The sequence below is a fragment of the Apus apus genome, chromosome 5 (genome assembly GCF_020740795.1).
Source record: "Apus apus isolate bApuApu2 chromosome 5, bApuApu2.pri.cur, whole genome shotgun sequence".
In the NCBI taxonomy this organism is placed as follows: domain Eukaryota; kingdom Metazoa; phylum Chordata; class Aves; order Apodiformes; family Apodidae; genus Apus; species Apus apus.
In genome coordinates, this window is record NC_067286.1 from 43,815,050 (window position 1) to 43,841,846 (window position 26,797).

At 39.4% G+C, this 26,797-nt stretch overlaps 1 protein-coding gene across 20 annotated transcripts in view; it reads left to right on the forward strand.

Annotated features, from left to right (window-relative positions):
- Nucleotides 1-26,797, forward strand: part of NRXN3 (neurexin 3) — a 1,010,752-nt gene that overhangs the window by 285,754 nt on the left and 698,201 nt on the right. For all 20 annotated transcript variants that reach the window (XR_007889631.1, XM_051620875.1, XM_051620874.1 and 17 more), the window contains 2 exons: nucleotides 19,259-19,697; nucleotides 24,782-25,165. Coding sequence is in view for 19 of the 20 variants with exons in the window: in XM_051620875.1 (XP_051476835.1) it covers nucleotides 19,259-19,697; nucleotides 24,782-25,165 (823 nt within the window). In the remaining variant the exon portion in view is untranslated. The remainder of the gene's footprint in view (nucleotides 1-19,258; nucleotides 19,698-24,781; nucleotides 25,166-26,797) is intronic.

Sequence of the window (26,797 nt, forward strand, 5' to 3'; positions counted from 1 at the left end):
ATCTAGTAGATGGAGTAGTGAGCAATACAGAAAATATAATTATATCATTAAACAAAAGCATGCTGGACACTGTCATTCTATCCTTTTAATCTCAGAATGGGAAACAGGGCAACAAAGATAATCAAAGGTCATGAGAGAGATTTCTGTACAAGGAATTGCCAAAGACACTATGGATCTTCATACAGAATCGACAGAGAAAGGATATGATAGTGGGGCATAAAATCATGTGTGATGTGGGAGAGGAATCAAAGGAAACTGTCATTCAGTTTCTTTTCAGTTAGAGAGATTAAGTGGCATCAAAAGCCAAAGGCAGGGCAAGCTTCAGAACAAACAAAAAGAAATAGGAAAGCAATTAAAGTCATGGAAATCCTTGCTGTGGGATGTTATTGAGACTGGAAAAAATAGTTTCAGCAAGAAACATGAAACCTCAATCTCCCCTACTTCCCCCATATTACATCTAATAATTTTGGGCCTATTTTGGAGGGTTGTGTTTTAGCCAGTCTTGGTGTGAAGGCATTAAAAGACAATCATTTTGTTTTCTTGGTAAGTCATTGTGATGTGTAATTGCCCCATACTTTAAAAATAAACCGAGCCTTTGAAATCAGTTTGGAATTTCTCTGACAATAGCTCAGAAGTGTTGATTCTTGTAAAGCAGTTTTCTACTGGAACAAAGATGCTTTGGAAATCTAGTCTTTTTCACTTATTCACTATAATCAAGTCCCTTTATCTGTCTTTTGAAAAACTAAACAGATGGAGTTCCTTGTCTTTTACAGTAACACAATTATTCTACTTCTCAAATTTTGTTGAAGCTGCTTGGTGTATTCTTTGCAATTTTTTAGAGTTCTTTCTTAAAGAAAATATAAACATTAGAAATATGCCTAGGGCTTAAATGCATATTGTACCAATGCAATATATTGCTTGTTCTACTCATACATCCTGAAACTGAACTGGTTCTTTTGGCCTTGGCACTTTAGTGGAAGCTCACACTTTCTCCTCCAATGTCTCCTAAATTGTTTTCAGTCACAGCTTTGCAGAGTGCAGCTCCCTTATGGCTTTTTCTTCTTGGTTCTGTCTTCCATCTAGTTCATGGCCTGTCTTCCATGTTTTAAGCTCATACGTTTTAGTTTTCAACTGTTTTAAAAATTGCTTGGATTGAAATGGCCTAGACCTCCATGCTCTGCATCACTACTGTGTCTTTAAAGTTTAGTGTTCTACCAAACTTGGTGTTACCTTCAAGTATTATTTTTGTGCTTTAATAAATTTACTTCTAGCTAACTGATAAAATATTTAATAGTTTCGCATGAAATATGGATCCTTATGGTGCGTTAGAAATGCCTCTGTTCATGAATAATACCCCACTGGTAACTACTTTTTGAGATTTGTCAGCTTAGGGTTGTCTCTGTCTGTCTATCTATCTATCTATCTATCTATCTATCTATCTATCTATCTATCTATCTATCTATCTATCTATCTATCTAATAGTATGTCCGGTTCTTGTGTGCTTTTAATTTAGGCAGAGCTGTCTTCTGGTGTTCAGTCAAATGCCTTACATTTTTTTTCTTCTCTGCCTTTACCATTGTCATTCAAATGATACCAGGTTATTTTGACAGAAACTCGTTTTGCACAGGAAGGTCTAATGACATTAAGTATTGTGTTAATACCCTTTCATGTTTTTATTAAGCACTTTGGATAGAAGCTGTTGTGCCTTTTCCTCCAGGGTTGATGTTTCCTGCAGGCTAAACTCTGCTATAGTTATGTATCTTGTTCTGTTTGGCTTTTTAAAACATTCACACAAAATCATCTGTCTTCTCTTCTTCTGTTATCTTTCTGTTATTCTAAGATTAAAAATAAACCTCAGTGGATCATGAATCTCCTCATTTGGCTCTTTTAAGACCTTGGAGCAAGTGACCCAGGTCTGTGAAATTATAAATAAAGCATATTTATTCCTGGTAGCTGATCAACATCCTCTTTTGTTCTTATGGATTGCAAAAGACTTTGTCATCCTCTTGAGATGTAAGCACTTACGTTACTCATGTATTTATATCTGACTGAGAAAAAAATGTTTGTTGCATACTTCATAAATTTTATAAGCTGAACCTTTTAAATAAGCTATTGCCTTCTTGGGGTTTCAGTGAACTTCTGTATCAATACAGAACTTTTTTTTTTTTTTTTTTTTTTTTAACTACTAAGGCATCCTGTGGTGACTTGATTGGTTAATTACACCACTAGGAAACATTGCACATTACTTCCAGACTAAATATTTGTGATTTGGCTAGCCACCAGATATGATTATGCTTTTGTCTCCTAAATTAAAGCAGACTTTCTCTGTCGGAGAACTCCATATGCAGATTTCTGTAGCATGTAGGTTAGGATCAACTTGTAATCTGCCTTTAGGTGAAATAGATGGAATTCATTGGATAGTTCACCTAGCATAGCATAAGGCTGAGGCTTGAAATCACTAGTATTTTTCTGTGCTCTTTGAAGTTTTGTAACATCTTTTTAAAACCATAAGCAAGATAAGAGGCCACAGTATTATTAAATGTTTTGCCTAATACTATATATGTAGCCAATGTCTTTTCTCTGTACTTTCTTGATAGTTTCCTCCTTAGACACTGAAGAATCACATTAGCCCTCTTAGCGACTATTTTACAAAGGCATTTCATGTTCAATTGGTTATGCACCAAAATACACAGACTCTTTTCATAGTCACTATTTGCAAGGCTTAGATATGGTTCCCATTGTGTGAGGGTTACTTACAGTCTTTGATCCTAAATCTATAATCTAGCACTGGGCTGCACTGAAATGAGAATGTGTCTGAGTATGTATTATTAAATGAATGTCAAAGTGATAAGTAAACTGAATTTTAGATATCTTCTTGTCCTTTTCTAATCCACTTTAGGTGCCAAGACTACTTTCCAGTATCTGGAAGTTGCTCAGTGGTTGTAATTCAGCCATGCTAGAACCAAAACTTTGGGCAGTGGCCCATTCCCCATTGTGCTGCCTCAGTCTCTCTCTCTCTGGAACCTGGAAAGCTTTATTAATAACATTTCTTCCACAAAACCAGAAGCAAGCAAAATATGCCTGCTTGTGTATTTCCTTTTACTGCTCTTAATCTTTTTCGTGAAAGAGATCCTAGGACACTGGAATGATCCCTCTAGTTCTAAGATTTTGGAAAGTGCTACAGGATGATTCTTAGGCTTCTCCGTATCAGAGAAATCACTTAAGATGCCCCTTGCTACCTCCTCACTTCCCTGACCATGCCGGTGTCTCCAGTGTGTAATAATCAATAGTAATCATAGCAATAGGAATAATAATGTAAAGTTCCATTACTGGAATAGATTTTACATTCATCCTGGGAAAATGAAACTTGTTTTTAGAAGGCAGTGACTGAGCCTTTTGTGCCTTTTACAGGAACATTCAGGCAAACTTTGCTGGGTATGATTGACACGAAGGGGTTTATTTTCTTTCTTCAGGCTAATGTAAGCATTTAACTGTCTGAAGTAAAATGCTACTACATGAGCAAGGAAGAATGTGGCAAGAAGACGATGATCTGCCTTTAAGAGGCAGTGTAGCCTAGGTAGAACAAAACTAGTAGCACAGTGCAGAAACAGCAGTTCAGGACTTTTGGCTTCTCCTTGGCTTTGTTACAGACTGACAGGATCTTGGACAGATGTCTGCAACCCATCTTTCCTTTTGGAAGCTCTTGGGAAAGAAATCTTACCCTTAGTGATACCTGTTGATAGAACTGCATGAAAAATGATAGGTTTTCAGTGAGAGGTGTCAGGCTTGTGGGTGCAGAACAGTATGAGATAATTGTACTTTCAAGAGCAAAGGAATTGTACGATAAAACCGTACAGACTCTATTGACAGAATGACTGAGGAGTTAGGGAATTAATTTGCCGATTTTGATGACTGTTTATATTGCTCCCAAAGCAAAATGGAAGCTGTGGAGTAGCTAAAATATGCAGCCCTTTCATAGTCTAGTGCTCTAGAGGAAGAAAGAGGAAGAAAATATCGTAATACAGTCTAGAAAACAGCAGCACTTTCAGTGGGTCTTAATCACTAATCCTCTGCTTTTGAGTGCCTTGTGTGTGAAGGACCAAAGCCAAGCAGAAAAATTGCTGCCTAGGTATGGCAAGACACGGTGATACTGGGATACATCACGGGCCAAACCTACATTCTCTAGAATGTCCTTTTCAGCATCTGCCTTTTTACACTCTGCATGCTGGTTTTTGTATGTGGTTATGTTTTGGATTTTTTTCTTGTTTGTCTCTTTGAAGTGGTAAATCAGAACTGACATTTTGTTATTTGGACTTGGAACAGTTCTGCAAGCAAGAACATGCCCAACCCAGGACAGCTTACATTAGAAATACTCTACTTAGAAGCCCTTGGTGTTGTTTTTCTTGCTTATCTGTGCCCCTTTTGGATCTGACCATGCTGCGGTGACAGAAAATTGTATGAAGGAGCATGCTTAGCTCCTGCTAAGTTCCGTTCAGGACATAGGCCAATGTCATTGAGAGAAAAGTTAGTTGCATCTTCTGAAGTCTCATTTGTAGGTACACTGGAGGGTGTCTATGTGTGAAGGCTGAATTTGCAGTCACAAAGATTCTGGCTTAATCTTACCTCCACCAGTCTTTTCTTTAGGAAATGGTAACTTTGTCCTTATGTACAGTGCTTCATGAAAAAATTACACTCTTGATTTTCTACTTTCAGAATGAGAGAAGTATAACAGTTACCAGAATGACAAGCAATTTGTTTGCAGCACACCTACACAAGCACATATGCATGTGAGGATGCACACAGAGACGGTGTGCATTCTTTTCATGCTAATCATGAGCACACTTCAGTTTACTGTTGTGGAAAAACTCGTGCACTGCATAAGAATCACAGGGTGAGAGATGAGTGCATGTATATGCATGTATGTACCTCTAGTAGCCTGTGTACAGGCACTGTTTACAGATGTGTATAAACCCATACATACACCCTTAGTGGGTACCAATGTAGGGAACTACTGGTCAAATCTATATTTGAGTATGTAAATACATATGTCTTCTTATGCATGTATGCACGGTGTATGGGTATGCTTATGTAAGTACAAATACACATTGGCACATACTAGCAAACAAATATGGCATGTAAGTTGATTACATGTTCAGACAGCAGCAGCCAGTCCTGCACTGGGGGCATATGTGTCCTCAATTCCAGATTTTTTTTTTAATTTTGTAACCATGTCAGAGATTATCTCTTATTCCCCTCTTTTTTCCTTCAGCAGTGACTGTAACACACAGTCAAGCTTTCTTGGTGTATTAGAAAAATAATGGCTGGCTGATTTCTATGTATTTTGTGATTTTTTGACAGTGTTTGCTCTATGCAAGGAGAATAAAACTGCCATAGAGGAGAAACACTTGGTTCTTTAAGAGTGCCACATAGATGAAACAATAATTTATATAATTCTGGCCAATATGGTCTGGGTAATAACAAGAGCAGAGCCCCTTTCTCAACCCCCTCCTCCAAAGAAAGTCATAAATGGAAGTTCACCATGTTGAGACTGTTTGCTGTTGCCACAGTAGTGCCTCAGTGCTCATTAAAGGTATGGAAAGGTTTTTGGGACTTGAAATACAGAAGTGGATGGGCAGTCCAGTTAACCAGAAATTATTAAAGGATTTAAATGGAGAATTTTGGCCAAACAATGGCTAGAATGGATTTTGTTTTCTGCTTGTTAGTGTTTGAACAATGTAAGCTCTAAAGCTCTGCTTAAGATCTGCTATAGATCTTTCTTAAGCAGTAAGGTACTTTTAAGCAAAACAGAAATGGTAAGATTATATTGTAAATATACTTATATTGTATCAAATAAGCTTTCTTAGGTGTGAGATCAGTTTTCTTTATATGTGAAACGAAGCTCCACACAGAGGAGGTGGGAACCCTGTGCCTGGATGCATTAAAATGGCATTGTAGGAAAAGTAAACAAGCTAAAGGAAAAGTTTACTGCCATTTCATATTTATAACATTGCATTTCAAAGCTGAAAGAGGGTAGTAGTTTATTTATACTGATATGTGTTCCCAAAACATTTCCTCCAGCTATTCCTTAGGTATGGGATAGTAACTAGGAAGAAAATACATTCTTTCTATCTATTGACTTGCTGTATGAAATGGCCAAGAATTTTTAGTTCTCTTTACTTTCTCTTTCTGTAAATTGGGGATAGTGGGCCTTAGTGGGGGAGTGAAAATTAATACAGTTGGCTAACGTCAAGATAGTAATATTCACAGATGAACTTAAAATGCCCTGTGGGAATTTCTCATGGAAAATGGAGAGATGTATTTTTTATTTTTACCAGCTGCTTTTGGGTAAAAGTCTGCTCCTTCCCACTTTCCCAACTTTTTTTTTTTTTTTTTCCATAGTAATAACCCCACACTAGAGGCAAAATGGCCCAATGTGTCAGGAACCAGCTAATGAGCTGCCTCTTTTGTCTGGTTCTCAGTGCTGACTACAGCCCTGGCCTCCCTCCTTACCTAAGAGCTCTTGCTGCTCCTGATTGCAGCACCCCACCTACTTTGAGAAAGAAGTGCAATCTGCTGCTGAATGGGATGCTTAGTCCCTCATCTGTCTCCCATTTCTGCTTCTCATTTCAGTGCTTCCACTGGCAAATGTCACCCTTTTTTTTTTTGCTTTTCTTTTTTTCTCCCTTCACATGCTTTCCTTAATGCTCACTCATGGCACTGGCAGCCATGCTGATTGCTTCCCCTTTCCTCTTGCCCCCCAGGAGCAGCTGGACTTACACTCCATGCATACAGCTTCCAGATCAAAGCAAGGGATAAAGGTGAAGTTTTACAGACAGCCTGGGTGGGCTCTGGCAGCGCCACTGGGTTCTTTGCACTCTTTTAATACTCTTTCCCAGGAAACCTGTGAAGATGTGTGGGATAGGAAACAGTTTTGCCATTAATGGTTGTGTTGGAGACCAGATGAGACCAAATGAGTAGGTGAGGGGGAGCTTTCCCATTCCCAGCCACCTTCTTTTGGTCTAAGGCAGTGTTGCTCTGTGTGCTAAACATGTGACTCGTGCAGCTGGGTGGCTTCTGAATTAGTAGATAGGCTGGACTTAGCATTGTGGTAACTGGGACTCAGTCACAAACAGAAGGTGGATTTTTTTAAAGAAATAGTTTTTCATCTCTTTCTTTTGTTAGTGCCATGAGCTGGAAGTCACAGCAGAGAGAGTTTTTAGACACATATAGGAGAAAGATATGAGACCTACTTCTTCTTGCCATCAAGGTGGATGACAGTATTTTTTTTTTTTACTGTCATAAGAAGGCAGCATTTTCTCTTGATGTAGGTAGGGAATTAATTACATTCCCTGCCCTCTCCAGCAAACATTCAAGCAGATATTTAGGTCATCACCTCCCCTTTTTTGCACGACATATGGCCTATTGCAGATAAATGTTTTGGGAATCCTACCTGTGGAGGGTTTGAAATTTGTTCCATGCCTTGGAATTTGAACAGAGGTGAGTGAAGACATCCTGGAGAGATGGATGCCCGTGTTGGCAGGTTTTTGCACAGGGCAAAAAAGAGACATTAAAAAAAAGTTTAGAAACCCATAGTATTTCAGTGTAGACTAATAGAGACAGGTTCTCCTCCCCAGTCCATCCAAATCTGTGTAGTGCACTATGACAGATGGTGTCAGCAGTGGGATAGCGTTATCTTGCCAATGGCACTTATCAGCAGACCGAGAGCATCTCCTCACTTGCAGGAGAGCCTGCCTGAATGCAGCATGCCTCTTACTTTGGCTGCTGTTGCAGATGGAAGGAGATGCCTGTGCCTCTGTGACCTTTGTGCTAAGGCTGAGGGAAGGAGACACATGATGTGATGTGGCACCACCAGCTGCGATCACCTGGCTACCAACAGTGACACCATCCTGCTGCAGTGACACCACTTTGTGGACTAAGTCTAACAACACCAAATCCACTAAATACTCCCTGTGTTGCACTAACTGGATCGTTATCTGAGCAGTGCTCACTTTTAAGCATATAATGGTAAATATTTTAGATTTGTTTTTTGCTGGACAAGTGCAAAACCAGAAAATGCTGCTGTGGTTGCCTAGCTCATTGGATGTCTGAGCAGTGAGCTGAATGCATGTCTGGCATATGGAGACTGAACTACCTTCTTATACCTGCCAGGGATCTTCTTGTGAAGCAAACTCAGTGCATGTTGGCTGGGGAAGATAGGTAGCAGGGAAAAACTGCACGTGTGTAAGTGAGCAATATCTATTAAGTATTTTAACAGAAGACTTCAAACATTCTCATTAAAACACATTTTATCATGGCAAGGAAAAGCTGTATGAAATGAAGTTTCTGCCCCAAAGGAGGTTCCTCCAGCCCATATCTTTTTTTCATTGCTGCTGGTAAGAGTTTGGTTTTTTTGTGTGTTTGTTTTTTTTTTCGTTTTTGGGTTTTTTTTGTTTGTTTTTGTTTTGTTTGTTTGTTTTAATGGAAATCACTCAGAACTTCAGAATTGAATTCATATGCAACATTCTGATATTCCCTGAGCCACATTATTTCATATTAATTATTGAGCTGACCCCAAATACTCTGAAGTCTATTATAACAAGAACTGTATTTTCCTCGTGTCCCATTCTCCCGTAGGGGCCAGAGTATTTGGTCAAGCTGCTTTGTGGCAAAACCAGTCTCATATCTATTGTGATGTCAGGTGAGACACTGATACTGCCCCCACTGATATGGGGACAACTATTGAAAGTAAATGCATTGCCTGGAAAATACTGGTTTATGTTATTGTCAGTTCATACAAAAGCTTTTCTGTTAGGTCTGATGAAACTAAATTTGCAGTTTTGGGTTGCGATGGCTTGAAGTGAAGAATTTCATTGCTAATTCTCTTCTAGGAAAATGGAGTTCTGTGTTAGAAAGCCATCCTGATGGAAATATTCACCCAGCCATACTAAACAGATCTATTTTCTGACATAGGTCTTTTGTACTTGCATCTTTTGTACTTGTACAACCTTCAGTGGATTTGAAATACAGTGAAATTGCTAAGTAGAGTCTTAATTGCTACGTCATTGTCTGATACAGCTTTCAGTGACTTATGTAATAAGGTTCAAGCCTTAAATGATCAATGGGGCCATCCTAAAATAATTCCTCTCTGCCTTTCAGATGAAATCCTTAAGACACTTGACAGTAATAATTTCCTCACATACTCATCACCGAACCAAGCTAGACAGATTTAGTTTGTGCTAGCTAGACAAATCTGAGATTTCAGGATGCATTTAGGAGAAGCAGAGCATTCTGTAACTGGTGAATGTCTATATAAGTTTAATTTAGAGTAAATTATAATTGAAGTCAGCTACTGCATGCTGGTAAATAAGCTTCTGTGATTGTGATTTTTTTTTAACTCTAAAAAAGCTGTCAATCCTTCATTACCTAGGAAGTTAATTTGTAAATTTAAGCTCTTCAAATTTGTGATTTATCAGGATTGTTTTAATACAATGTTTATTCTTCCTTTCTGTTCATTGAATGCTAGGGAAGTCTTTAGCTACATAATAATTTCCCCTTTGTCATATCCTGCCTGCCCCCCACCTCTCTCCAGCAACACAATCATAAAATAAAACGGGAATGAACCATGAGAAGTTATTTAATCCTTTCCATTTCCAATGTCCCAAGATGAAAATCAATTACATATATGTGAGTCTTGACAGCAATTTGTTTAACCTGTAATTAAAGGTCTGCAGTGATGGTTGCTCTCAGGCAATCTCTTCCAGAGCTTCAATGTTCTTAAATTAAAAAAGCTTTTCCTAACATCAATTCTAACACTTCCTTGGTGTATTTTTTGCCCATTATTATTTCTTGTCCTTTTCAACATAGATACAAAGAACAGATTGTTCCTTTCTGCTTTGTAGCAGCCTTTTTATATTTGAACACTGTTATAATGTATCCTTGCAGTTTTATTTTTGTTAAAAAGAATACTTTCAATCTTTCTTCTGTTTTCTAGACCTATGGTTATTTTCATTGCTCTCATCAACACTCTTTCCAATAGTCCCACTCCGTTCTTGAAGTGCAATTCTCCAAACTGGACATTATCTCCAGCAGAGTACAGCATTGCCTCCTGCTGTGTCTCCATATATTCTGGGATGCATCATTCAATCCACTCAATGAATTATTTTCTGTATGTAGCTATTAAGTGTTTTTCTTCTGTCTTTTTTCACCTCTGCACTATACAGGCTCAGAGTAGAACATATAATCTCCTATTATTATATATGCAAGAATATTTTAAAAATACTGACATATCTCTGCTATGCTCCTCTTATATTCAGATACACATCAAAGTACCAGTTGCTTTTCAGGACTAGCATGAAATATTCCTGTGTCTCTGGCTGTTGGCACAAGTAAGGAGCATCATATCTGGCTGTCTAGGCCTCCCTGTCCTGCAGCTTCTATTCTTCTCTGTTACTGGGCCAAATTAAGGTTGAAGAGAACATGAAGCAAGAGGGAGTTCAAGTTTGGGCACCTGATAGTGCAGTGAAATGCCAGAAATGCTTTGCCATGACACAAAGGTGAATTCTGCTGCTATTAAATGCCAGCCAGTTACTCTTTCACCTAAATATTAACTAGTATCAGCTAGTTTTTAGGAACAGTCTGAGAAATCTAAGTCTGATTTCCCAGAGCATTTATTTTAGTTTAAGCGATAAAGATGAAATCTCTCCTTGTCTTGTCTTACAGCTTTTGGCTATTGGCCCTTCTGTAAAACCAATACCATGATTTTAAGTTGCCACCATGATGGAATAGACTTTTGAAAGTATTTGAGTTTAGGTGACTTTCTCACTGTTGCTTAGAAAAATCTGTGAAAAAGTAATATTTTAAGAAATTGGGAAACCATACCTTCTTCCCTCTCATCCCTTTCTTCACTTATTGTAGAACTTTAAGTTTCTGTAGCAAGGAAAAAAAGACTTGACACTTCCACTGAGAAAGAGCATTCATCATCAAATCATAGTCCATGCTAGAGCCCATTCTACTTAATCTTACTTCAGTCTATCCTGTATCTTCTCATTAGCTGAGGAAATTCCTTTAGTCTTTGAGGCTAATAGAGAATCCTTCAGCAGCATTTCTCTTGCAACTATAGAGGCTTTCCCCCATCATGACTTTTTTCACAAATAAATACATATAATTTCTAGTCTTTCTGTCATATTTCTCTCAAGATGCAATTGTGGTGTCTGCTATTCCCTTTGAAATCAAGATTTTCTTCAACAGTAGACCAAATTAATTAGCAGTCAGTGTATCCCAGCATGGAGGAAGCAGGAATCCACCCATGTGATAAAATAAATTCTGTCCTTATTGCTACCTGTTAAAAGAAAGGAATCAAAGAAGCAGGTCATTTCACAACCCTGCTTTTCTGTAGTTTGAAAGCTGCAATGCAACACCAAGAATAAGTAAGACTGTACAGCATTTCACTTTTTAGTCTCTTAGAAATATTCATAGCTAACTCAAGACGCAGCGGGATCAGTATATGTAAAAAAAAAAAAATAAATAAAAAAAATTGTACAGTTGTAAGTACATATTAGAATTTCCGTAAATAGTTATAAAGCAAGGTTTTTCCATCTAAAGTTTGGAATCTCTCTTATTCATAAATTTGGTTGGTTGTAAGGCAGAAAATCTTATTCCAAAAAGGCATAGATAGACATGTTTGGTTCTTATGTTGGTATATTCCAAGGTAAAAAATAAGGCAGCAAGATGGACCTTGATCTCCCTTAATCTGTTTAAGCTTGCTCTGGGATACTATGTGAATGATTTGGGTTGGTGTTAACTCTGTCATAAGTCTTAACACACATGTCCTGAATTCTCATGAGAAGCAGAGGCTTATTTTTTGGCTTAAAGGGTAGTTTTGATAACAATGAATTACTGGGTCCTCTGTCCTCAGTATCTGTTTAAGAAACATTATTTTTCAGCATAAGCTTCTTTCTGAATAATTATTTTTACTGTGTTCTCACTGAACCAGTTGAAGATATTAAACCCTTCATTTTTCAGCTGTTTTACACTTGAAGATATTCAGAACCTATTTGGATTTGGAAGGTGGAAAAATTTTGTAGGGAAGCTTGAAATAGTTCTGCATTATTGTTTAAGCATTCTACTTAGTGTATTCCTATTTTTACCTGGGTAAACATATATGCTTTGTTAAACATAATGCAGATGAAATTTAGGATTGCATTACTATATTCAACATAGCACAAATAACAGTTGAGCCTTATTTGTTTGGTTTCAGTTACTTATCCTCAATGTTTGATCTATTGTTTTTCAGGACAGGTAAATTAACTCATTCAGTATGGTGAATAGTGATTGTATTTGTTCATTACCTGAATACAGTTATCGTACTGAGCCATCAAACATGTTTAGACCAGGTAGGCACAGTCCCCATACAGTTCTTTAAAAAGGTATAGCAGCTTTAATGACCCATCACTGGAGTCTTGGAGCACTGCATACATAGTCTGTTCCAAACACAAAGTAAAGCACTGTTAGCTGGTGTGTTTGTTTCTACATGCTGGTTGGGCATCAGCTGAAAAACTGTAATTTATTAAGCTGCAAGAACGTGCCTTGTTCAGTGCAGGTGCCTTTAGGCAAGCCTTAGGCTCTAGGCTGAATGTCTCACAGTTAGCCCTTCTGAGAAGTGGTATGGGCAGCCTGGGACAGAAAAAAGCAATTGGTGAGTGTTGTGGTTTCGGCCTAACCCAATAACAAAGATAACCCCCACCCCCCCACTGGGATAGGGAGGACAAAGGCCAACTAAAAGCTCATGGGTTGAGACAAAGGACAAAGAGGGTTCTTCACCGATTAAGGTAATGGGCAAAACAGATTCAACTTGGGGAAAAATAATAATTTAATTTCACACTAATTGAACACACACAGGACACAGACAACACAAAGAGCAGAGTTTGCATATGTTACCCCCACCTCTCCCTTCTTCCCAGGCCCAAATTACAGGGGGACAGGGGATGGGGCTTAGAGTTAGTCCAGTCTGTTCTTTCCTGCCGCTCTTTCCTCATCAGGGAGAAGGATTCCTTACAGACCTCCCCTGCTTCTCTACAGGGTCCCTCCCAAGGGAGAGACTCCTTCATGAACCTCTCCACCATGAGTCTTTCCCACGAGGTGCAGTCTCTCAGGAGCAAACTGTTCCAGTGTGGGCTTCCCACAGAGTCACGGACTACTTCGGGAACACCTCCTCCTCTGGTGCAGGGTCCTTCATGGATACAAATCCAAGGCCTCAGGCTGCAGGTCCACATTTGCCCCTCCTAGCACCTTCAGGGGATGCTCCTCCACGTTCCTCCATGAATGCAAGAGGACAGCCTGCCATCTCACCATGGGCTGCAGGGAAACTTCTGCTCGGGCAACCTCCTTCCCCTTTTTTCTCACCAGCCTCAGGATCCTCACCCTGGCACTGCTCTTACCTCTCCAGCTCAGCTCTTTTTGTCCTTTGCTTTCTCTGATCTCAGCGTTATATCAGTTCGTTCATATGTTAATCGCAGAGGTACATCTATTGTCTTGGCCTTGGTCACCTGAGCAGGAAGACCTTTTAGTAGTTTCTTACATGAGCCACCCCTGGGGCCCCTCCCCTTCCAGAACCAAACCAGCACAGTGAGGCACAGGTTGCAGTAGGTGAACAACTTGGTTGAACTTCAGAGGTGCTCTTTCTAGCTAGTTAAACTTATGCAGCCTTCAAGTTATTGCCCTTTTTCATGATGGTGGTTCATGATGGTCCTGTGACCAGCCTGCACCAAAAACGGTGTTTCCTGCTTAACAGCACTAACTTGAAGAGTAATTTTTGTATTGGCTACTGGCCAAGTCTAGCATATCGTTTTTCCTCACTTTTGTTATTCCCTCTCTATCTGCATCTTCACTTGATTGCAGAGAGACACTTCTGATCTTTGTGAAAAGCCATCTGATTAGAGCTCTCATTAACCCTTAAGTGAAGTTTCATGTATGTTTAGCTGGAGAAATTCCTTGAATGCTTCAGAATTGCAAAGCTGCTATTTTTAAGAAACCTCAAAACTGCATTGCCTATTTGGTTTATCTCAGCTTAAAACAAATTCTTATTTCTCAGCAGATTTAAAAGAAACTGAATTTTCTGTATATCTTTTTTTATGCTCCAAAATGTCTCAGATGTCCTGCAATTCTATTGCTAATTATCAGAGATTGTGTGTATCTGGACTATTCCATCCCTGACCAGCCATTTATGTTCAAGTCACTAAACAAAAGCATTGAACAATCAAAATATTCCTCCGTTAAAATGTATTTAGAGGCAGACTCCAAGGAAAAGGAAAAAACAGTTTTTTCATTTTTCTAATTTAATATGTGGAATAGAAAGCAATTCTGAAATTTGAAACATAAAGTCTGCTTTTCAAATGATTTGTGCATAGGTTTTGCTAGTAATTTTATTCCCCTTTCTCTTTTCCACCTTCCTTCCAGGAACAAGTGTAAAGTAGGTGTGTATGCCTGTAGCAGGAATAATCTCCTTGGCTCCCTTAGGACACTTGACCTTCTCTGATACACATATCAGACACAGGATGAACTCAAGCTTGTCTCTGTTTAAACAGGCAAGATAAGTTTTGTTCAGAAACATAGCTGATAAAAATGGATGCATTTATGGGTACTGCTTTCATTGCTCTGCTTACTTCTAAGTTGTTAAGGAAGCTGTGTCACAGAGCAGCACTAGAAGACTATGTCCTAGTGAAGGGATTGCTTTCTGAGTCAGTCATGCTCTCATTTGAAGTTAAACAGCTGCGGGTTTCAATCAGTATTTTGGTATATCCTGAAGAGCCCTCAAGTTAGTTCAGAGATTGCTGGCAGAATGAGACTACGAGATAGGAAGTGTTACACAGATTATAGGATCTACTGCTGGCAGGTATCTTCCTCAGTGAAACGTGAAAATGTTTCTTCTCTGGCTTGCAGCAGATGACTCTCTAAGAAACTAATTCTTAAAGCTTATATATTTAGAACCGTAGAATCAAGTTTTTTATCCTATACTTTTTACTTGCCTTCCTTTTTAATGGTAGGTTGCAAGGTAGGATCACAAACATAAAAAAAGCCTCAGTGAAAACACTGGTGGCAAGTTAGACCTGAATTGACACGAGCATCTTTTCCTTTAACTGACAGTTTTCACATTTGAGAAGTATATGTTTCATCTGTCCTGAAAAACTGTACTGAAGTGTCTGTTGGTTTCATTAAAACACAGAGATTCATAGGTTATGAGGCCAGAAAGAGCCATTATGATAATCTAGGCTGATTTGCTATATAATTAATTCGTCTCACTATGTCTTTTAGAGAAAACAAGATACTATTTTAATTTAGTTTGCCAGTAGCAGAGAAGACATGGTAACCTGTAGTAAGTTATTTCAATAGCAAATTACCATCATGTACATATAAGTAATAATATTTTAAAATTTGAATTTCTCTATCAATTTTTAGCCCCCAGATCTTATTATTCCTTTGTCACATTGAAGAACCTTCTAGTTCCGTATTTCATTTTCTGCACAGGTACTCATAGATCATAATCAGATCCTCCCTTAGTCTCTGCCTGTTAAACAGACTCAATTTTAATGTTCTTCGTTATGGGGGACACATTCCAGTAATTTAATTATATTTCCTTTTCTCATTCTTGAACCTTTGGTTTAACTGTTCAACTGTGGATATCAGATGCTGCCTTAGTGTTTCATTGCCCAAGCCAGAGGCATTCTCTATCCCTGCTCAGGATTCATCTTGGTTTTACTCCCAATAATTATTTTTATCTTTTTTTTATAGTGTTGACTCTTCTGGTGTACCTGATAATACAAGATCTTGATGTCCAAATATGGCTGTCAGGGATACCCCAAGTCAGTGACGTGAACACTTGTACTTTTTCCAGAAACACTTTTTAAATTTCTCACGCTAGGTGGTTTGTTTGGATTTTTTTTTTTTTTTTAAAGAAAATAATGCAGAACAACAAACACTTGAAGAACAGAGATTCACATTGTGATGAATCTGCTTCTTTGAAAAGACTGAATTCAGAGCTCTTGTATCGATTCAACAGTTTCTCCTCTATTACCCAGATCTTCCTTTGTGTTTGATTTCTTAGTCCTTTCTTTCAAACTTGCTCTCAGATCCACCATGGTTAGTGACTTTCTGGGTTACAACTATCTCCATTTAATTTTCTCTAGATCCTCTGTTAGTTTTCTGTCTCAAGGATTCTCCAGCTGTGGAATCGGTATGACAAATGAAGTACAAGTCAGTTTTAAGCACACCTCAAAGAACCTCTGCATTTCCCCAGAAGAAATGGGAATTGTCACTCAAGTGTGAAATACATGAAAGAGGAAGATGTAACCTGTACATGGCTTAGCTGAGAGCTAAAAGCTACTTATGTGTGTGTGATCATATTCCCTCTACCAGCAACCTGCAGAGGTTGCTGAAAGGAGATTGAAAAGTTATAGCTAGACCCAACCCAGGAGCAGCTATCAATCATGTGTATGATACTGAACTACCCGTCAGCTCCTCTCATAGATGGAAAGGCTGGGTCAAGATATGGTTTAGAGGAGTGTTGGTTTGCACAACTGTTACTAGTATCCTATTAGGGCAGATCTCTTATGTTACGCTCATTGAAGTCACAGTCTGTGCAGGCCTGGCATTCTCTTGCCCACCAAAGCAAATCCACACTGGGGTGAAACCAGAAAGGCAGCATTGTGCCAAAGCCATAGCACTCAGGGGGGCTGTGCTGGCAGGTGTACTCCATCTACCCATTTCCAATTACCCTCTTTCCCAGGCTGTTCCTACAGTGGCACATGGAGTAGACTGTGCATAACCTAATATACATGTAAATTCATTAAGAACATGAGAAAAGTCCTAGGAGGGCTGAAGAACAGTCAATCAATTTACCCAGTATTCTGCCTCCGACACTGGCAGGTGCAAGTGCTTCTTAGGGAGAGCTGTGGGCATGGCTACTATCAGTGGTGCATTCCCCTTGCCCTCCCACAGCACCTCCTGCTGCTGGATTAGGATTATTAGAAAGTCCCTTCCTTCCTTTTCCCTTTAATATCAGTTTGTGGACTTTGTGTCTATTTATCTTTCTGGTTCTTTTTGAGCCTGCTGATGTTTTCTGCTTCCATGACCTCCTTTGGCAGCAAGTTCCAGAAGTTCACTATGCTCCACCTGAATTAAGTACTTCTAAAATCCATTTTAAACTGGTACCAAACAAGTTTCAGTGAGGGTCTCTAGTCCTGTCACTGTTGGATTTGGCAAAGAGTTGTTCTGTATTCGTCTTCTCCATCTTCTGTAGACTTCAATCAGATCTTTTCTAAGTCCTCTCCAAATATAAGAGCCCTGGCCTTTTCAGGCTACCCTCATAAAGTATCCAGTTGCATCATGTAATTGTTCTATTTATTTTTCTCTGCACCTTCAGGTCCTCTCTTTCCTTGAGAGGCAGAGGTAGGACTGCATGCAGTGCTCAGAGCTAGTGTCTGGCTGAGGTGTACCTCATCTTGTCTGGCAAGGAGGCTGTAATGCACAGCCTTGCTGAGGCACTGGAAGGAGGTGTATGGTCTGTCTAGTGAGTGTTTGACATGGCTAATCTATAGAATGGAACTACAAATTGAAAATGTATTTTATTCCTGTTGAAGATTATTAATAGACTTGATGTTTTTGAAGTCTGTGCTAGGGCAGAGTGCTTTACTGGGAATTGGAGGGAAACAAGCTAATGTGGGTCAATACTGTCCTCTGCTGGGAGGAACTACGACTTCGTGCCATGATTCCAACTGGGGATGAACAGCTGGCTGCTTTCTTAATTCTAGTGTAGGGTGTTTTGCCTTTGCAAAAGGAAAATTTGATGCTGTGCTGGCTGCACTGGGGAAATTCTCCTTTAATTCCTAGCAAAAGCTGGAAATCCTTCCCTTCCTGTAAATGTGTTGAATTGTGATTTAATTTATTTTTCATCCTGAGGTTACCTACTTTAGAAGCTTATCCCTTATTCTCTGCTATGCCTTTTAATATTTACTGCACAGTCATTTCTCTGACTTTCCCATCCTATCTGTAGAATTAACAATGCACATCTCCTTTTCATTCTCTTTCTGTAGCAAGTTGCTGACAACTCATCCTGCTAGCATTCTCAAAGCAGAAATCCAGTGTATGTGTATGTATATGCTATAGGTAATAGGCACAAAGTATTTTAAAATAATAACTCCTTAGAAGAAATCAGTCCAGTACCGTTGCAGAACATGAATTCAGTCAAAATTGTGCTAGTTGCAGAAATGCTTTTGCTTACTGTATGTGCCAGTACTGGGTTTACGAAGCTTGGAAGGTGGTTGAGAGGAGTTCACAAATATTTCAGTGTTGTGCCTTCTCCAGTCCCTGCCCCTTTGAGAATGGCTTAGGGCAGAAAGGAGTCCTCTTTGCAAGGAACTAATTCTGTACCTGTGAGAAAGAGAAGGGCAGGAGGACTGGACCCCTGAGCCAGGCATGCTCAGGAGTGCTTGCCTGTTTGGGACTCTTCTCTTGGCTAATTTCCATCCATGTGGCAGAACAGAGTCCAGATTTCTGATCTTTAACTCAGAGACAGTCCAGGCACTGAATATGTACAGGCTTTTATTTGTTAGCACAGCGAGCATAGGGGTTTTTTTGAAATGAGGGTGAGCTGTGCCGATATCTCCATAGCAAAGTTTGCATTTGTAATGACCTAAGATTTCTTCTTCAGAGAAGATTTAAGTCTTTCTATTTTGTTGTAGCTCTAGGAGCCACAGGGCAATCTGGAACAGTTCATAGCAACTTGCTTAAATTTTTTTGCATCTCTCTCCTAGGAGTTAAGTGGGCTTACAGGAATAATAGAGAAATGACAGTGGTGGTACAGAGTTCCCTGCTGTGGCTAGCAGAGATGGACATGGAGGTTACACTTTGTTATGTATTTTGTATGGGATTTATGCAAATATAACAGCATGATACCAGACACACTGTATTTTATGTCCAAAAGCTTTACAGCAGAGTGGGCTAGTGGTAGTTCTGTCCTTCGGTTGAATGTTCTCTTCTGCCTGCTTATATGATCTACAGATATCTGAAAGTATCCATTGCTGTTATTTCTGTACACACTCCTGATTGTGCTCTCTCCCTCTCTCATCATGTCAGACTCTTGTATGGTCTCCTTTCTGCTCCTCGCTGCCTTTTGGGAGAAGTTTGTCTCCCATGGCTGGAAGTAATTGGGGTATTTGTACTGTATGAGGGATTGATGTATGATATTTTTCCTTGTGTCTGGCAGGTTGTTTATAAGAATAACGACATTCGTCTGGAGCTGTCTCGCTTGGCACGGATTGGTGATACTAAGATGAAGACCTACGGGGAAGTGAAATTTGTATGTGAGAATGTGGCTACACTGGATCCCATCAGCTTTGAGACACCTGAGGCATATATTAGTCTGCCTAAATGGAATACCAAAAGGATGGGCTCCATCTCATTTGATTTCCGAACCACTGAACCCAATGGACTGATCCTTTTCACCCATGGCAAGCCTCAGGAGAGGAAAGATGCCAGGAGCCAGAAAAACACAAAGGTAGACTTCTTTGCAGTTGAGCTTTTAGATGGAAACCTCTACTTGCTGCTGGACATGGGCTCTGGGACCATTAAGGTCAAGGCCACCCAGAAGAAAGCCAATGATGGAGAATGGTATCATGTGGATATTCAACGAGATGGAAGATCAGGTAGAGTGATGGTTTATCTTAAGTAGATTCACTTTTCGGATCCAGGCCTGGATTCTTAATTCTCAGAACCTTCAAAACCTGTTATATATGAGTCACCTTCTTGGAAAAACTTAGTGTTACTCCAGTGATGTTTATCTAGCAAAGCAAAGATGTGAGTGGCTAGGTTTTCAGTAAATGTTTAGTGTGAACTTTGGATAGCACATCACAGAAGAGGTCTATTAATATTTTATTCCCTATCTTCAGATATTCTGGACCTATCTTTGCAATTACATACATAATTATAATGATTACTTCTTTGTGAGCCATAGTAAGGTTTAAGATCCTTCAGAACTATTATTACTTAGTTCTTGGTTTGAGAAATTCTCACTGATCTACTTTGGGTTTTTGTTCAAAAAGAAACTTCATAGAAATCAAATGAAAACTTACTGCTGTGACCTAATATTACCATCTTCTCCTGGATCTTGTGTCCGTAAAAAGCAGGGGTTTGAGATCTTGTGATAAGGAAAATCAAAGTAATGGGTACAACCAGTTTCAAAATTACAGTGATAAATCAACATTTTCATCCTATTCTGTATCCTTTATTATCTTATAGTTTCCAGTTAGGTTTCTTTACTCCCTTTTGGATGCCAAATTCTAGTCTTAATAACTGACTCAGCATTCAGTGGGTGTTCCTTTTTTCCCTCACAGCTTCTGATTTCCAAAAAATGTGTTTATTTCTAGTAATATACCTACTATGCTATTACCAAGAGATTTTTTTGTTTGTTTGTTTCTGGTGCTGGATATCAAGCTAGCATACTCATGATCTACTCTGAAATTGTGTAAGGAAACAAACAAACAAAAAAAAATCAAATGCTGTAACTTCATCTTGAGAATATGTGAACATTTGTGCTTGAATTCTTCCTGAATCATTGGGATCTCAAAGCCTGGTCATATATCCCTTCAAAGGGAATTTTTATTACATTTGCAAGTGGATTAGAGATTTGATGGTGATCTCCAGATGATAGCTTTAGGTCCCTAATTTTATGTTTCCAGTTGCTGAATGCCATCTGTAGAGAGAACACAGTGCTAGTATTTGCTTCCCTTGAATTTTCAAAAGAGATGACTTTTAGATATCATGCAAAGCCTGGCTGTTTGAACAGGTCTTTGCCTGAAGCTAGTTTTCTTTTTGATGATGTGAGGGCTTTCTTTGTAGTTGGCATGGCACTCTACTAGGACTTAATATGTGTGGTTATTTATTGCTGGCTCCTGAAGACATTGATAGAAACAATTTATAAAGGAAGACATAAATAAATAAATGGAGCTTTGATTTCTTTAGAATTGCTAAAATTTAATTAACTTCCAAGGATGAACTCAATTAGTTGCATTCAGTCCTGTCTTCATTTTTTTCTTGCACACTTGGGGACTGTCTGGTCCCTGGCAAGGCAGCTGCAGAAGGCGAAAACCAGAAATGACACTGAGGTCTTTGCTAAGAAAGTTTTAAAAAACCTGGGAAGAGAGATATGTGTTCATTTGGACTAGGAAGGTGTGACAGACAGCACTGCTACTTGGTGCATGAGACAATAGCATTGACTTGTTTGTTGCTTGGCAGGGACAGGGTTTGTGATGTACTGGCTACTGATCAGAGATAACAGATTTTGAATTAAAAGCACTTTGCTCAACAAGAATAAACAAATTTGTACCTTTCTTTTGGTTTAGTTGTTGTTTGTTTTTAATTACATTTTCTGCTGATGACAAGTACTGGATTAATGGTCCTAGTGACTAATGTCAGGAAACTAGGATACTGGCATTGATTTCTTCACACCGTACCTTTAGCATGCATCAACTGCTTTTATCTGTGGTACTTTCAGTAGGTGTGAGAAGGAAGTTCAGGATCTCTCCTTGTTTGGTCCTTGGCTTTTCTCCCATGTGTAGACTAGAGAACAGTTGCATGTTGGAGACTGATTGAGTGATTAAATGTGGATGCCTGTCACCTAGAAACTGAACCGAAATAATGAACTTACTTAATGCAGGCTACAAAAGAGCCATTTGGCTTTAATGAGCTGGTGACCCAGAAGTTCTGATTCTCATTACTAAAAAAAACAGGCCTTTATTAGGTGTGTCATATCTCCTCTTTGTCTTTCAATATCTGTAACAATCCAAAATTTCAGGCTCTGCTGAGCTTAGTAAAATAGCCTAAAGATCCAAATATTCAGTACTGCAACATACTAAGGCAGGAGTGCACTTGCTGTGGAAGCATGGCAGTTGTGCTCAAATAACCTCTCACACCTCTAGTCCCCTTAGGCTTTGTGTATGCTTTGGTCTGTGTTGGCTGCCAGAGCAACAAAAGCTATTTTTTCTCTCTACTCTGACAGAAGCTGACAGTGCGGACATGGACACCTAGTGTCCTGTAACCTTTCTGTCCTTGGGGAAAGTTCTACAGAGTGTCTACAAAACCTGTCACAACGTCTAGCTGGGGAATACTGAGCACGTTATGCAAGACAATGTTTTCAGCTGGTCATTGGCTACAAAACACACATGTTGTCCCACTCACTCAGACATGAAAAATCTTACTGGAAGGTTTGGTCCACAGTTGCATCAGTGCACTGCTTTGAATACCAGCTCTGCCCTCAGTAGCTGGGGTCTTTTGGTCTGCTCTTTAGCTCTGCATGAAGTGCCTAAGTGATTGGAAAGGAGATGCTTAGATGCTTCTGCTTTCTCAAGATGGGATTTGAACTACCTAAAGAGTTTCAAACTCTGCTTGGGATTTGGAGAAGGGAAAAAAAAATAAAAAAAAAAGAATAAGAAAAAGAAAAAAAAGGATGTCAGCTCATGTGACTGCTCCTTCCTAGAGTCAATTCAGAATTTCTCTATCTCAGTAGCTTGGTCTTAAAAGTGGAGTGCATCCAAGCTAGTACCTCCTTACAGGAATAGTTGCAGGGTATAAAACACTGACAGAAAGTTAATTCTGCGGTCTAGCCTATTTCCTTTCATCTCCTCGTTCTCTTTCTCCAGGTTTTATACATCTCCTTGGTCTCCAGTATTCCTTTCTTTTAGGCAGTTTCTTTACCTTTGTGACTTTTGCAGGTGGTGTTTTTTTTCTCCATAGCAGCAGCTGTCTGGAGCACAGCCCTCCAGTATTTTGGTTTGTTCTAGTCTTTTAAGTAACATGTACTCCACATGCTGCTTTTGAGGAGTAACAGTGGAGGTGCTGGAAAGGGGGCTGTGATCCTGTGGCTCTGTGACATGCTGCCTTTACAACTGTAGGTGTATTGTCACATCTCCTCTTTTCCTACTTTGTAAAAAGGAAAATGTCTGCAGTGCTGCAGCTTGTTTTTACAAGATGATTCATCAAATAACCGTGGTTCTCTTTGAGCCTTTAATTTGTAATGCCTCCGTTGCTTCTGGCACTCTGCTGCCTCTGACATTATTCCTAAGTTATTACTGAACATCACACACATGAAATACTTCGTGTCTGTGTCATACATGCTGTTCTCTAAGAAGACATCTATTACACCTGAAGAAAAAACATGTGTACACAACTGCACTTTCTCACAGAGACACAAAATAGAGCTAACTCAATTAGCTAAACTCTCCCACCTTATTGTAGGGGTGTATGATAAAAATCCAGTGATGTGGAATTAATCTTAAAGCTTGGATAGTTGTCTCTGGGGACAGTCTATCTTAATGACAAGGCAATTGGATGCAATGATTTATAGCTAGGGATAGTGAATTGCTGATTTTTAGCTGAGTGTCTGGTAAGCAGATGTCCCTATCATGAAAGCTGCTGAATGCTCCTCTGAAGAGTACACTGATCTGTGTTATGTTCCCTGTTTTTCTTTGGATGCACTATCTGACCTCAAATCACTTCACTTCTCTGCACCTGTTTCATGTGTTCAGATTATGTTTCTGTATTATATGTTCTGATTATTTTATGTGTTGGGACAATTTCTTGAAATATGTAGGAATGGCCTCAGTGCAGTATGCCCACATCTTGCCTTGAGCATATGGAAGCTACTACACTTTTAATAATTTTTCTTCAGAGATAACCTTTATCTTTCTCAATCTCAATTTTCCTGCTTGTAAAATGGAAGTTAGAAACTTTTATTTTGTTTTTAAACCACAGAATGATCTATTTTGGAACAAACTTCTAGAAATTTCTAGTCCAAACTGCTGAAAAGTAGGCTTTCTGCAGGGTCATGTCTGGCTGCATTTTGAATGCCTTCAGGATGGTGGTTCCACAACCTCTCTGAGGTCCCTTCCTGTGTTTGATCACCCTTATGGTGAAAAATGTTCCTTTTTGTGGAGCTGGATTTTCCTTTGCTGTAAGCTGTAATCAGTGTCTCTTGTCATTGCAAATGCAGACTGCTAAATTCTGTTAGAATTTATGTTTGCCATATCCCCAGGACCTTTTCTGTGGTGTTGCTCCTTAGCCAACTGAACTCCAACGTGTACTTCTGTGTGAGGTTATTCTGCCCCAGGTGTAGGGCTTTATATTTATTGTTGTTGATTTACATAAAACATTTATATCAGTCCTTTGCTCCACCTTGTAAACGTGAGTCTGTATAGTAGCCCTGTGTTTCCTCCAATGCATCAATCATTCTTCCCAGTTTGATATAATCTACAAACTTGATCATGGTCTATTTAGTTCCTTCATCCAGGTCCAGCTTTGGATGTACTGATGAAGTGTTCTCTGAAAGAGCTATGTAGTTTAATACACTTCTACTTTTCAGTCCTGATACCTTCAAACTCCTGTATGTTTTTAGTAAGTCTTTGCTGTGCCAGATGAATGCCACTGAATAATGCTCAGTTTTTACATGCTATTATTTAGCCATTGAATTGTTATGCTTGTGACCTTTTAATGCATGTTGGGCATGATGATGATCAGACATACGATGATCAGACACTGCATGGAAGTCCTTATGGCCTGTGATTTAGGAGGAGAGGGAGCTGTGTGGGAGACAGTCTCTGTTAGGAGGGCATTTGGGTAGGGAGGAACCTTCTCTCTACTGCACTGAACCTTAAACCTCATTCAGTTATTGGAAAAACATGAGCTAGACTGAGACTGTAAATGAAAGCGTTGATATCTCCTTATCCTCCTCATCCAGGTACTATATCTGTGAACAGCAGACGCACCCCATTCACTGCCAGTGGGGAGAGTGAGATCCTGGATCTGGAAGGCGACATGTACCTTGGTGGGCTGCCTGAGAACCGGGCAGGACTCATCCTTCCCACAGAGCTCTGGACAGCAATGCTGAACTATGGCTACGTTGGCTGTATCCGAGACTTGTTCATCGATGGACGAAGCAAGAACATCCGGCAGCTGGCAGAGGCGCAGAATGCCGCAGGAGTCAAGTCTTCCTGCTCCCGCCTAAGTACCAAGCAGTGTGACAGCTACCCCTGCAAGAATAATGCAGTCTGCAAGGATGGCTGGAACCGCTTCATTTGTGACTGCACTGGCACTGGCTACTGGGGTAGAACATGTGAGCGAGGTAAGCTGAGTTTTCTGACCTCAGTTGCACAGAGCTGCAGGTGTGCAGCTAGAACAAAATTCAGTGTTTCCATGAGATTTTCCCCTGCCCTTGTTGGTCTTCCCAATACAAAGTTCCAGTTCCCACAGTAGTGAAGTTTTCTTCTCTGATTATTTGCTTCCAGTCTTTTCCACCTTCATTTCATGAGTGTACTTTCTTCATCTCCCACTTCACTTCCTAACCCTTCTGAAGACCTTGTAGTGAGGTTCCAGAGTTTCTTTGGCTAAATATTGCATCTTTCCTGAAGCAGAAAATGCTACTGCATATGAGAAGTCTCAGAAAAATTACTGGAAACAGTACCAAGTGTGAACTTGAGCTATGGAGATTTTTTTGTGTGTAATACAGATAATGTATCCCAGTTCTGTCTAGCCTTACCTTTTTTGTATGGTAGGATTTTCTTGATGGCTGTTTATGGGTAAAATCGGCTACTTAGATAGTGTTAACAGCAACATGTTTCCAAATTGACCTATGATAAGGCAAATCTGTGGGACATGGTGAGAAATTCTCTGCATCTTATTCTTATTCGTTCTGATTGGTGATCTAAAGATGTACAATTGGAGATATGAGGCACAAGTAATGCTGGTACAGGCAGGAAAAATGTGTATGTTCTAGACCACATGGAAAGTGATTTACTAATGTAAGATATCTGAGCTATATGTTTCTCAAATACCAGGTGGTTCCATTAATTACTGTTATCCTTATTGCTGGTGCCATCCTCAGAATGAAGAAGGTGAGTGGTTTTAAAAAAAAAACAGATGGAGCTAAGATCACTTAGAAAATACTCCCTAAAGGATGTTTTTTATATTTAAATCAATCTTTCTGTTAATATTTGGTTATTAGCACTGCATTCTGACTGAACTGCACTGATGGAACACCCAAGAATTCGCTGTACACCGTTAGCAGAGTCTTAGGGCTTTCAATGCCTTCTTTCTAATAGCTTACTTGGCACCATGGTCTAATGGTGATAACGTGTTTTAGAACTGGAGATCTGGATATTTTTGAGTTTCTGCCATAAATATTTGAGAAGCTCCTTTTTCACTCAATGTTCCCCCTGTGCAATTTTTATTATTGATATTAATACCGTGCTACCTATGAAAAAGAACATGAATGTTAAGTATGGTTCATAAAATACTAGGCAGAATTGAGATTTGTAATTCACTCACTCTCCAGAGGATTTTCTTCTTTGCAGGAAATTCGTGTTAATGACCAAAATTCTTCCTATATACTGGATGGAGTTTTCAGGTTTTACAGCACAAGATCTATGATCATTCATAAAGCTTCTCACAGCCAGCCATTTGTTGCAGGCTACCCTTAGCAGCAATAGTAGTTAATTGCCAGTGGTCCTTAAAACAGCTGAAGCATCAACACTGCCATCCGTGCTGTGAAGACACAGGTGAAAATGTAAGATTCATGAATTGGAAATGCCAATGTCTCTCTTATAGACTACAATGGATTAGAAGATCCTGGAGAACATTGGAGGTTTTCTCAGCTACAGCCTTAGGAATTGTTTTGGCCAATTGTGTGATTAAGTTCTAGACAGGATAAAAAGAAGCACCACCGTGCATTGTGCTCCCCCCCAAAATTGCACTGATG